The following is a 13,564-nucleotide window of genomic DNA, read 5'->3' as shown; positions in this document are numbered from 1 at the left end:
CAAATATAACGCGAGCGAAGCGAGAAAAAAAATCTAATTGCAGAGCCGTCTCGGACATCGCTGGTCGCCGGTATGGTGTATTTTGGGAATGCTTTCTGATCACTTTTGCCACAAAAATCTTTTTCAAAATATGGTTTAAAAGATACGTCACCCGGGAGGGATGGAGTCAAACTTTGAAGAGAATTCTTCCCTTTAATTTTGATTTCATCGTGTTTAAGCCACCTTCCCAACATCCAAATGACATTAAATGCGTTCAGCAAACAGCTAAACCGGCGTGCGACGCCGGGTACCGGCTAGTTTGTTTTATTCTAACAGATCCCAAAACTGCATAATGTGTTTAAAGTACTTTGAAAATAATTGTTTTGTTTTTATTTCAGTGTTCGGAACAAAAAAGATCTGCTTGTATTTTATCTCTTTAATAATAAATTAATTCAATCTACGTCAATCATAGTTATATCAATAAAAAAGCATTCAATAAATTATAAAATGGCAGCACAAATAACAGTGACTGGCGAGGACAGCGATTTGCTGAGAATCACACCTCTTGGTGCCGGACAAGAAGTCGGGCGATCATGCATCTTCTTAGAATTCAAAGGGAAGAAGATTCTTTTGGACCTTGGTATTCATCCAGCGTATACTGGGTTGGATTCACTACCCTTCATTGATGAGATTGACCCCAAAGAAGTTGATTTGTTGTTGATCAGTCATTTCCATTTAGACCATTGTGGTAAGTCTTTTGAAGGACTTTTCGAACTTTTCGACTTATTCGAACCACTTTTTTTGGACCTACCTCCGGGTGCCCCGGTGGAGGTCCTATGAATTAACCTCTGTCTGTTCGTTCGTTCGTTCGTTCGTTCGTTCGTTCGTTCGTTCGTTCGTTCGTTCGTTCGTTCGTTCGTTCGTTCGTTCGTTCGTTCGTTCGTCTGTTACCAGCTTTTTTCGAGATTGGCTCATTAGTTTTTTCTGATTTTTTGCACAAAGATGGAAAATGGCAATGGCCAAAATGTGACGGAGCCCGATTTTCGAAAAAAAATCATTTCCGGCCGAAAATGCCGGAAATATGCCGGAAAACCCGGTTTTTTGGCATTTTCTCAAGATTTCATCATTAGTTTTTTCTGATTTTTTGCACAAAGATGCGTGTTAGCAATGCCCAAAACTTGGCCGAGTCCGATTTTTGAGAAAAATTTTTTTCCGGCCGGAAATGCCGGAAATATGCCGGAAATCGCCGTTTTTCTGGATTTTCATTGGACTTTTTCCATATAATTGGTTGTTTTTTTCATTCAAAAACATTATTAATAGCAATGCCCACCATCAAGCATGTTTCAATTTTCAATAAAATTGATTTTTGAAGCCGGAACTTTCTAAAATTCGCCGGAACAACCTATTTTCGCCGGAAAGACAGTATTTCTTGAATTTCTCGAGCTGTACTTTATATTTTTTTATGAAATTTTGCACACTGATGCAAAATGACAATACCTAAAATGTGACGGGGCCCGATTTTCGAAAAACATTTTTTTCCGGCCGAAAATGCCGGAAATATGCCGGAAAAAAAAAACCGGTTTTTTTGACATTTTCTCGAATTTTCATCCTTATTTTTCTCTGATTTTTTGCAGAATGATGTGTATTCGCAATGCTCAAAACATGACCGAGTTCGATTTTTGAGAAAATGTTTTTTCCGGCCAAAAAAGCCGGAAATTTTCGTTTTTGCAGATTTTCATTGGATTTTTTCGTTTCATGTCTTTGATTTTTTCAAACAAAAACATCATTTATAAGAATGTCCACGATTAAGCATGGTTCAATTTTCAATGAAACTGATTTTGGTACAGGAACTTTCTAAAAATCGCTAGAACAGCCAAGAATCGCCGGATTCCATGAATTTCTCGAGTTGTTCACGTATTATTCTGCATTTTCATACTATTGTTCTCATTTTTCAATTGTCTTATTATATCAATCTTCAGGTAGGTCCATTCAGCATGTAGCTTGTTTATCTTTTATTATTGTGAACATTATTGGGTAACGAATTTTGTGTTCTAGGTTTGTTTCCATAAAAATTTAGTTTATTAAAAGTTGTTTTTGCATGGGGACTTTTAAATTAGTAAAGCAAGTTTTATTAATTAAAAAAAAATTGAATCTTGGAATAGAATCTTTTACAGCCGACCAGGCATGGTTAGAATCTAAATTGTGAGTCTTTGCTAACTAAAGATTAGCCTTTAGGATACCCAAAAACTACAATGAAAAATATTCAATTTTTAACTTCCATTTTCCGAAGATAACTGCATTTGTTGATCTTTTGTTAAATATTGACTTTTACCAATTACTTCTTTGACAGGTGGTCTTCCTTGGTTTTTGGAAAAGACACATTTCAAAGGAAGAGTTTTCATGACTCACCCGACCAAAGCCATTTACAGGTTTGTTTTTCTAGTCATTTATTGAACAAAAAAACGCCTAATTGTCACATCGAAATCACTAATACACGGGTTGCAAAATTATATAAATTGCTTTACAACTTACAGCTGATAGCTTTATTAGTGTCAATAAATTCGAACCAATCAGAAATAAATGTCACGTATAAACAAGCACATAAAAATTTCGAGTAAAAGCGTGATTTGTCTTCAGATTTTAATTTTGCAACCTGTGTATTATTAACCTTTAATACGTCTAATTTCTTGCCTACGACGTGTCTGGTAAAGAGCAAGACAGATTTTGTATAATCATTTTCACACCGTGTTTGGATATTGAATTAAGATGGAAATTCATTTACTCAATCAATAGATAAAATGAATTCCCAAGATTTTTGAAAAAATTAAATTAAAATTCAGAAGGGTTGGCAACAATTTCTTCATACAGATAATGCTCCAGAGTGTTCTGCTTTCTTCCGAACAAACTGTATCAGGTTTTTGAAGGACGATCAACAACATTCTTGAAATATGTTTTTTCAGTTGTTTTCAATTTTCAATCAATGTATTTTTGTTAAAGGAATACACGTTTTTTTTTTATAAGGAACCTTAACTTTGCTCTGAGCCTGGAGTTCCTTATTTTTACAGAGAATTTCAGTCTCAAAGTTCCTTATCAAGTTCCTTACTGCATAGGAAATTTTGAACTTTTTGCCCCTTGAAAGATCAAAATTTGGTCAAATTAGTCCCAATAAGGTAGATTATTTTCAAATCCACTTATTCTCAGCCTGATCAGTTCCTTAACAATTCCTTATTTTTTGAACCATTTTCAGCCTCGAGTTCCTTATAAACGTGTTCCTTATAATAAAAAAAGTGTAACCCAACCAGGTTGACGTTATATCCTTATTAAATTGGACTAGTTTCAACTTAAATGAAAAATAGAAACATAAACTCGACCTACTGTAAACTCGCTTTGGCAGGTTAATGTAAATAATATACCATTATTTTAGTGAAAAATATTGCAAAAAACTTTTTAGTGTTATATTAGTGTTCCATAATACCATAGTGTTATGTCAATACTTAACTGAAAGATTTTATACCAAAATGAAAATGAAACAATTCACAAAATTTAAAAGAAAACTTTTAACTGCTTAGAAACAACACTGTTCTGCTTCGCCAATAATTTGTTATCAAAACAGAGGACAATGATAACCGACCTCATTTTACCAAAATGATATTCCTCATTCACTCCCCCATGCTGCCATCCTTCTAAGCCGTCTTCTGCATACTTTTGTTTCGGGTGTAGCAAAAACGATTTCTCACCTTTGAGTTGCCTAAGATCGCTTACTGTAACCACCAGAAAATTCTTGCGTTCTTAATACTTATAATTAGCCTTTTCTGTTTTGAGAAGAAGATAGATATTGCTGAACTTTGATGGTGTTTCCTTTTTAATGAAGAAATATTTTTTCGTTCCGCGAGTAAAACATTCCTGTGCTTCATTCTTCAACAATCCGGAAATATCTTCATACCATTTCTGATAAGAATCGAAAAGGAAAAGGAAAAATTTATCCATGCCCCAGATCAATTTGTCTTCCCTGTTGTCAACTAACGTTTCTGGTTCGTCCACTAAATTTGCTTCTGGTACAATGCCCTGTTTGCCATCTTTCGTCAAATCCCTGTCTTTTGTTGTTTCCATCATTTCTATTTTTTTGGCGAAGTGCCTTGAATCGTCAATTCTTTTTCAGTCTCCAATTGAGCTAACATTATTTTATTGGCGTTTTCCAAATCCTCGATTTTCTTTAAAAACTCTTCCTCCTTGGTAAACATTTCTTGCTTTTTCTCATTTATTTGGAGTTTGAATTCATTTTCCTTGCTAAGTATTTGGTTTTTCATTTCGGTCAACTCAGCTTGTTGCGCAAGCTCCTGTGTTCGGATCGAATTCTCTTTACTTTCTAGCTCCTTGATTTTCATTTTGAATTCATTTTCTTTAGCAACCATTTCCCTGTGTTTCTTCTCCAATTCACGATCAGTCCCACCTTTCTTGCATTCAAGCTCATAAGTAACTTTCAATTGCATCAGCTCCATCTCGTGAGTTAACGACTGGTTTTCTTTTTCGAGCTCCAAGATCTTCATTTTTTGCTCGTTGTCCTGTTTTGACGTCTCCTTCACCAATTCCAGAAGCTTTATACGATTCTCAAATGTCAATCGTCGGATCTCTTTAGCATGATCTACCTTAAGCTTGGCGATTATATCACTATGGTCGTCAGTTATCCGTGTAACGGTTCTTCCCTCAGCACCATGTGCTAAATTTCTTTGCTCAACACCATGTGCCAAATTTCTCTCCTCAGCACCATGTGCTAAATTTCTCTCCTCAGCACCATGTGCTAAATTTCTCTGGTCGTTTTGAGCTGAATCCATCGTTTTGTTATCTTTTTTTGGATCTAATAGGAGATGTTAAAAATGTTACTAGATTCACTACAAGATTATCCCTCATTTGATCTCCTTCTCTTATAGCAAAGTTATCTATTTTGGACCTAATAGAAGATTATTAGTAATTGCTACCAAAGGCACTCCAAGACTACTTCATTAGATCTCCTATTCTTAATACACCCCCTAAATTTTTAACCAAGTTTTTGGTCATGTTGAAAACTACTAATAAGTATGCCAAGAGACAGAAAGCAACTTGACAAGCATGTGTATGATGCATTTTTCACGGTTTGTACAAAAAACACGAATCTGAAATATCATGTTATTGTTTATTTTAAGAAAGTTTATTGTGTACTGTTTACATAACTTTAGCATCAAATTTCTTTCCTGTGTATAGTGTACTGAACACATTTGGGACCGAAATCCAAAGATATACACTTTCTCGAGATAAATCATCAGCATTACACAAGCCTCGTTTTCAAATGAAAGAATACTTCAAACGACATTTACACATACAGTTGACTCTCTCTTATTCGATCGACCAGAAATTTTATTCGAATTAGAGAAAGAATTAAATTACAGAGAGTAGATTGAACCACTTTCCAGCTGAGGGGACAAATAGTTTAGTTTCAATTACAGAAAGATTCAAATAATAGACATTCGAATTAGAGAGAGTCTACTGATACAAAACCACAAACGCTTGCAAACATTAATTATATCTGCCGATGTTGAAATATCGTAGTAGCAAGTCTTTCAGAACGAGGTTCGTTATCATTTTATGGATTTCGAGAAGAGTGTATTGTAAACCATTATTTCAAAGCATGATTTTCTATTGTTTTTTTCAGATGGTTATTGGCGGATTACATCAAAGTCAGTAACCTGTCAGCCGATCAAATGTTGTACACGGAGAAAGATTTAGACAAGAGCATGGACAAGATCGAAACCATTCATTTTCACCAAGAAAAAGAGGTGGGCGGTATCAAATTTTGGGCGTATAACGCAGGTCACGTGTTGGGCGCCGCCATGTTCATGATCGAGATTGCGGGTGTGAATATTTTATACACTGGTGATTTCTCGCGTCAAGAAGATCGTCATCTTATGTCTGCCGAAATCCCGTCCATCAGCCCTGACGTTTTGATTTGCGAAGCCACTTACGGTACGCACGTGCATGAGCGCCGTGATCAGCGGGAGAAACGTTTCACGAGTTCTGTTCACAACATTATCAATCGTGGTGGTCGTTGTTTAATCCCTGTCTTCGCGTTGGGTCGTGCTCAAGAGCTGTTGCTCATCTTGGACGAGTATTGGACTCAACATCCTGAACTCCAAGACGTCCCAGTTTATTACGCTTCTTCGTTAGCTAAGAAATGTATGGCTGTCTATCAAACCTTTATCGGTGCAATGAACGAGCGTATCCGGCGACAAATCTCCATCTCAAACCCGTTCGTTTTCAAACACATTTCTAATTTGAAAGGAATTGATTCGTTTGATGATATTGGCCCCTCCGTTGTCATGGCAAGCCCAGGTAAATAATCTGTTTCGATATTTTTCATATCTATACTTCATGTCTACCAGGGGGGGGGGGGGTCGGTAGTAAAGTGTCAGACATAAAGACGTTTACTACGGTGGTGGTGTGACGAAAAATCGAAACAAAATTTTACTACCCAGGGTAGTTAAATACTAAAATGGGTGGTATCTATGTGTTAAATGTTGAAAAAATTTTACCTGGGTCTGCCTGGGTAGTTAAAACTGGTAAAATTAGCAAATTTTAGCTATTTTTGTAATTCTTTTAATTTTTTGGATGACTTTTCTGAAAAATCTGCAAAATTTTTATAATTTGAAAAAAATTTTCTTTCGGAAAGTTGTTTGCTGCAAACAAAAAATTCTCGAAATTTTTTGTCAATATAAAAAAGGCTTTAAATTCTAAGGGCAAAACATTAATTTTTGCACTAAGCGAAAAATGTGTCACAGAAATAATCATTTTTTAGCTTTTTTTGTAAAATCAGCCCGAAAAGCAACCAAAAAATAGGTGGTCTCCATGACAAATTGTCCCAAAAACTTCCCTGGGTGGTGGTATGTAAAAATTCGTAAAAATCCTTTTACTACTCATATATGTCTGATGAGATTTTACTACCGACCCCCCCCCCCCCTGTGTCTACCCCATTTTAAGGCTTTGGAATCGCAGCTACTCATTTGGAATAAAAGAGAAAAGGTTGATTAATAATTTGTCTGATAAATCCATAAATCTGGCGCGCAATTTAACAAAAAAATGCAATTGCTAGGGATCTTTTCAGAAATCGAATCCGTGTGGCACATTTCAAAAGTAGATGTATCGTAGAAGATTTTTGGCTCGAAGATTTCAATATTGCTAAAAAATCCGATTTTCAAATAAATAATCCAGAACTTTTCTACTTTGTCATAACATATTTTGTCGCGTCATTTTGAAATTATTTGACGTCAAATTTAAAAATTAAAAGTGAAAAATAAAATGCGTTAAACTTTCTAAAATAGTATCAGTCCCATAAAATATTTTCATTGAGAAGATATTGCGGATAATTTTTCTTTCAAGGCTAATTAGTTTTGAAATATTGAAAAGTAAATTTAAGTGAAATACAAAAGTTAGAAAAAGTGAATTGAATCTCGAAAGGAGATTCAACAAACAAAGTACCTCAATTAATTCATAAATTTGACGGTACACAAAAACTTTAAAAGATGGTTCCAGTGAAGAATGTTCTACAACCTGAGCCGATGGAGCTGGATGTTTCTCCTCGGGCAACTGGGTTCAATCCATTTGAAACCTTCAAAAAGCAAACAATTCCTCGACAAACAGGATTTAACCCATTCGCTCGCAATCTGAATGTCATGGTTGATTTCCTGATGGAAGTCGATGAAATCGCCTCATCAAATGATCTTTCCGAACACAAACCGATGGAAATCGATGTCGAAGATCCAATGGACCTCTTTTTTCGCCCATCAAAATTCTTTAAACTTAATTCACCACCTCCACCCATTGTTTTCAAGAAGCCACCAAAGAAAGCCGACGAATCCAACAGTTCTGGCATAGATGAAGTTGCCATCTTCTTTGGTGATAATCAACTCGTCAAAACAGGTTTCCTTGCTCCCGGTTTCCTTGCTCCCGGTTTTTTCAATCCACAACCCCCAGAAAGCCATCGGTCAATCGGATCAAAATATCCAAAGAAAAGAAAACTGTCGGAAATTGTTAATGGAGAAAGTGAACACGTCGTAGAATCATTGAGCAAACGCCGTTGCTCGAACGTTGGTCGTCCTTTCGACAAATCACCAAATTCACCAAAAATCATTGGTAAGGATAGTGCAACAGCAGAATCGAACAAGATCGTTCAAAATATTGATTCATACGAACACTTTCTCGCTAACCGACGACATATGTAATATTGCATATGTGTTAAAGTGAAGTATTCAACAAACTACCAGCTGGCGTGGAGAAAACTAAACCACCATCAATATTCCATCTTATGCAATTTACAACAGCTGAAAATTGTTGTGAGGAATTATAACATCTTATTACTGGAAAAATAGAACTTTATATTCAAATATATTATTTATTGCGTTATCAAGTGTCCTCGGTTGTTGCAATAGCCTAACTGAAATCCCATTGGTCTAATAATGAAGCCTGAAACCACGGAGTTAACTAATGTAGGGGTCGTCAAGTTTTTGAAAAATACACCTGGGGTTAAATTAATCGAGTTTAAAGCCTTTAATGCTTTATTACCTTAAGGGAACTTATTTTGGCGGGAACTAACTTTGACGACAGCGGTAAAATCCTGAATGTTTTTAATTTTGGCGGGAACTAATTTGGCGTCTATTTTGCCTTATTTGTAACTCAAGAAGTTATTTAGGCAAAATACCAACAAATTTAATTTTGGCGAGAACTTATTTTGGCGAGTAAGCAAAATATTTAATTTTGGCGGGAACTAATTTTGGCGAATTTTGTCTAATTTCGCCAAATTCGCCAAATTCGCTAAAATTAGTTCCCGCCAAAATAAATTCCCTTAAGGTACTTTTTTGGCAAAAAAGCCCACAAAGGGCGGTTTATGCTAAATTCTATTGAAAATCGGCTACTTCATAACTGTAGCAACTTATGTTAAAAAGGTAGTCATACTCATGGTATGGACCCGTAACTCAATGGTATAGAACAAAGGCCCGCCAATGGCACAGTTGTGAGTGATTTTTGTTATGTCAATTATCCTCTGTAGTTAGTTTTTTTTTCATTTATTAATCATTATTGTTCATTTTGTTAGCTTATTTTGGGTTCCTTCTTTCTGGCGGTATGATCTGGTGGTCCTTTTGCAGGAGGTTAGGAACGTTTAGTGTTGTACTATTTGTTCGTGTCACATACTATAAAAAACAGTTTTGAGTTTGAGCCTTGCCGAATCTGACCGCAAAAACTCATTTCAAATCAAATGGTAATCGGTAAAGCATGAAACTTTGAAAAGTAAATAATCTGTTTCTTTAATCTTTATTTAGAGTTTACATATGTGAAGAAATTCATAGAATATCTGTCCAACTATCTTCTTTCAGGAGGTTGGATGGCAGAGCTGCATGTGCATACTATTATTAGGACTTGTCAGCACTGCATACTGCACCCTGGCTAGGCAGAACGAATTGGCTAGTATCTCACGCCATAAAACTAATTGTGGCGCAGACTGAAAGAAGAAGTATATATAATAATTTTCCATCAGAACTTGATAAACTAGAATAAATGATCTACAAGACAATATATGTAAAGTAAAATTGAAGTATAATAATGAAACATGTTAAGTTCATTTTAGCTAAAGCTATTTTTCGCTGATTTTTCGTTCATTAATTACTTGACTTGAGATAAGTTGCAAGAGCACTTAGAAAGAAAGCGAAGATTGTTCCAACCCATCCTAAGATAAAACACCATCCCCAACTATTATTGTCCGTTGCAACAATTTCCCAGCCATCGTCACTATAGATTGCAACCGCTACCAACATACAAAAACCAGCGCCTAAAAACAAAGCAGTGACAGCCTTGCCATTCATATCTTTAAATAAGCGAATAAGCGAGACGAGGGTGCCGATACCAGCCAATGCAACGGAAATGATTGCGAAAGCACGGATTGTGTGAAATCTGCTTGGAATATCTCCCCATTCCCTCGTGGTGCAAACTTCGGTATTTTTCTTACAATATCTCCACAAACCAAGCCGATATCCATAAGTTATAAACCAGTCATCGCCGCCTACAGAAGCTGCCAACAAAACAAAAGTGCTAACGGCGAACACCAAAAGAATGAGCTTCTTACATTCCATTCTTATTAAAATGTTTTAATTTCTCCTTCTGTCTCCATTCGCCTCCTTCTTGTTTTAGATAAAACGTACATAGTATTTTTCATTTTGTCATTTTATAAGACCATTTTACACCACAGTCGAATCAAATTTCACTATGGATGTTTATACAACACAAGCTCGTTGTCACGAACATACTAAACCCTTCCTTTTTGTTTTTAATTTGATAAGTACTTTGGATAGGTAAGTATGTCCATGGTCTTTTCAAACAACGCCAAAAAACGACTTCGGACATTCTCCTTATTTAGAAAACAATTGAGTTATCAGTTGTTATTCATACAAATTTAAGAGGTTGTTTAATTACTATTTCTAATCTAGAAAAGCTCTGGTCATGGGTTGGTTGCTATTCTGGACTCAGACCCCTTTTTGTTCTATTATCCAGCGTTTTAAGCTGTTCCGTCGGAGACGGAAATATATAAAGATACTTTCCTTTCAAATTCCAGCATAATTTATCAAAACTCACTAAACGTCATAATTTACTGTGTAAAATCCATTTTTCGTCTCAGAAGAAAGACCTTGTTATGACCAGGCTGACTATCGGCATCATATGATCATCACATTTAAACACCTCACCCTTCTTTCTAGGTATGATGCAGAGTGGTCTATCGAGGGAACTCTTTGAGACCTGGTGCACTGACCCTCGAAACGGTGTCATCATAGCCGGTTACTGCGTCGAAGGCACGCTCGCCAAGGACCTGATGTCTGAACCGGAAGAGGTGACCGCAATTAACGGGCAACGCATGAAGCGGAACATGTCCATTAACTATATCTCGTTTTCCGCTCACGTCGATTACGAGCAAGTCAGTGATTTCATCAACATTCTGCGTCCGCCACACATTGTGTTGAATCACGGTGAAGCCAATGAAATGGGCCGTCTAAAAGCTGCTTTACTGCGCGATTTCGAAGACCGAGGAATCACCAACATGCAAGTTTACAATCCCAAGAATTGCCAATCCGTCAAACTACACTTCCGTGGTGAGAAAATGGCGAAAGTGATCGGTAGCTTGGCGTCAGGGAAACCTTCACATGGGAAACCTGTGTCAGGAGTGTTACTGAAGAGAGGATTCAATTATCATGTGATGGCACCATCGGACCTCCCTAACTACACCGAGTTGGCAATCAGTTCGATCAAGCAACGCCAAATCATCGATTATCACGCTTCATTCACGCAATTGACAACAGCATTGAAAAACTTTAGCGGTAAAGTGGAAACATTCTTGCATCAGGGTAAACCAGCCATACGACTGTTCGACGGTATCATTTCAATCTTCCAAGAACGAAACGCTGTTGTCTTAGAATGGGCTTCAAACCCTACCAACGATATGTTTGCCGACGCTGTAGTGGTCATCGTCCTCGAAGTCGAAAATCATCCATCTCAAGTCAAATCGTTGAATAACACCAACTTGAACTATCAACAACATTTACTGAAACTGTTGAACAGTAAATACGGCGAGAAAAACGTGATCGAAAGTGAACAAGGTGATATTGTGACTGTTGATGTGGATGGCACGCTCGCCATTATTGATTTGGAGACGCTGTCGGTTGACTGCACTGATGAGCATCTGAGGAACTTGGTATCTGCAGTTGTCAATAACTTAAACATGGCGATGACACCTTTAACCGCCTAGACGTGGCTGTTGTTGTTGATGTTGAGAGATGCCGTTGATGGAGTACGTGGATAATACAGGAGATATTGTTATGGTTCGGTCGATTCCGTTCAAGACACGCCAATTTGAACATTCATTGAACATTTATTTCAGCTTTGCAAAACTCTTGTGGTGAGATTTGAGATTTTTACCTATGGGAAAAACCCCTAAGACCCCCGATAATAGACACTTCAGATTTTGAAAGTTTGCGTAATCATCGGGAAGATCATTTATTGATCAAGTTGGTCGGTAAGAACCTTCTTAAAACTTTTTTGTATCATTTTTTACATGAATACACAAGTTTTTTTTTTAATCGGTGTAAATGAATATACGTTTTGTTTTTATTAAAAAATACTTCAACCTTTTCAACTCATTTTAGCTAGTTTCTAAGCTTCTTTTTTTTGACACAAGTTAGTCTTTACTCCATGAGTACCATGATAAAGACATGGTGCTATACACCTTAGGAGAATAAATTAATGCGGAACAAATTAATGCGAGCGATCCTCAAAAATTTAAGTTTTGCGGAATAGATTAATGCTAATTATATGGCTGATAACATTTAGCTTAGAAATGTAGGGGAGGAGCGGGTAGCAACTAGTTTGGGCGCTTATTAAAGTTACAGAATAATGTCAAATATGGCAATGCAAGTGCTTAAAAAATTTATGCCCTGGAGTCCGAAAAATGAATATTTAGGGTTTACAGCTCCAAAATCGGCAATATTTTAGGGGAAATGCGGAACTTATTAATGCGAACAACCGAAAATTTTAAGTTTTGTGGAATCTAATTTTTCGAGAAAGGGCCGCATGAATTTATTCTTGGATTAATTTATTGCCTTAAGATAAGCTTTTTGATTCCAACCAGCCCTAGCGACGCTTAGCTCATTTTTCGATTTTGTTCTGTCAAAAACTGTCAACTGTCCAAAGTTTTCCTATAGATATTCTTCATTGGTATGTGTGAAGTGAATTAAAAAATGCGTGGTTTTACCTTAGACCGACTAAAACAGCCAAAAATGACCAACATAACAGTGCCGTAACGTTTTTTCTAAGAAAGGTATGAAAAATCAAGAACACCAAATCAGCAAGATTTGAATTTTGAAATAGCCTGATGTCAAGATTTTTGAACCAGTACGAGGAAAAAAAGTTTGGACCTATCTCGGAGGTCCTTTAAATTAACCTATGTTCAAGAGCAGCCGCCGGCAGATTTTTTTGAGATATCTGTTCTTTTTTTCCAGGAGAATAAATTTTATGGATAAATCTAGGAGAGACTTTCTTCAAAACACACAGGTAAAATCCAGGGGTCGCCTTAAAGACACCTGTTCTCAAAATCCAGGAGCACATTTTAAGGAAAAACACATACAATTTTTCAGCGAACAATCTGTTCAAAAAATCCAGGAGCTAAATTGTGAAAAACACAACCAGATGCCAGATATTTTTCCAGGGAGCTTCATAATTTTCTTAAAAAGTCTCATGTTCAAGGAGCATTTTAACTTTCTTAGAGAATGGCTGTTATATTTTTCCAGGAGCGTAATATTTCTAGAGAACAGATATGCATTTTCCAGGAGTCCCATTTTTTCCCAGAACAGATGATATAATCCAGGAGAGCCCAGGATACAGAACAGATCGTTTTTTCCAGGAGAAAGGGACCTCAAGAACAGATATTTCATACTTCCTAGCCGGTGACTGCTCCTCTTGTATGTTCTTCCTAGACTAGTAAACCACGTTGTTGTATTTCGCTGCAGATTAAACTTCCAAT

The 13,564-nt window shown here is 36.5% G+C and overlaps 1 protein-coding gene across 1 annotated transcript; it reads left to right on the top strand.

Moving 5' to 3' along the window:
* The first annotated feature begins 447 nt into the window (after window positions 1–447).
* Window positions 448–12,185, top strand: LOC136804338 (cleavage and polyadenylation specificity factor subunit 3-like). The gene is made up of 4 exons (XM_067061048.1): window positions 448–727; window positions 2,330–2,408; window positions 5,666–6,342; window positions 10,752–12,185. The coding sequence occupies exons 1-4, from the start codon at window positions 487–489 to the stop codon at window positions 11,792–11,794; spliced, it is 2,040 nt and encodes a 679-aa protein (XP_066917149.1). The 5' UTR covers window positions 448–486; the 3' UTR covers window positions 11,795–12,185.
* The last annotated feature ends 1,379 nt before the right edge of the window (window positions 12,186–13,564 follow it).

The sequence above is a fragment of the Clytia hemisphaerica genome, unplaced genomic scaffold, assembly GCF_902728285.1.
Source record: "Clytia hemisphaerica strain Z4C2 unplaced genomic scaffold, Clytia hemisphaerica genome assembly, whole genome shotgun sequence".
Taxonomy (NCBI): Eukaryota; Metazoa; Cnidaria; class Hydrozoa; order Leptothecata; family Clytiidae; genus Clytia; species Clytia hemisphaerica.
Note: the sequence above shows the minus strand (reverse complement) of the source record. Positions and strands in the feature narration are given on the sequence as shown.

What these genes read in the sequence shown, in the direction of transcription:
- LOC136804338 (XM_067061048.1), top strand. Translation starts at nt 487, where the DNA reads ATGGCAGCACAAATAACAGTGACTGGCGAGGACAGCGATTTGCTGAGA. An exon ending in TTTCCATTTAGACCATTGTG is followed by an intron (nt 728 to 2,329) that starts GTAAGTCTTTTG and finishes CTTCTTTGACAG; the next exon opens with GTGGTCTTCCTTGGTTTTTG. An exon ending in CCGACCAAAGCCATTTACAG is followed by an intron (nt 2,409 to 5,665) that starts GTTTGTTTTTCT and finishes TGTTTTTTTCAG; the next exon opens with ATGGTTATTGGCGGATTACA.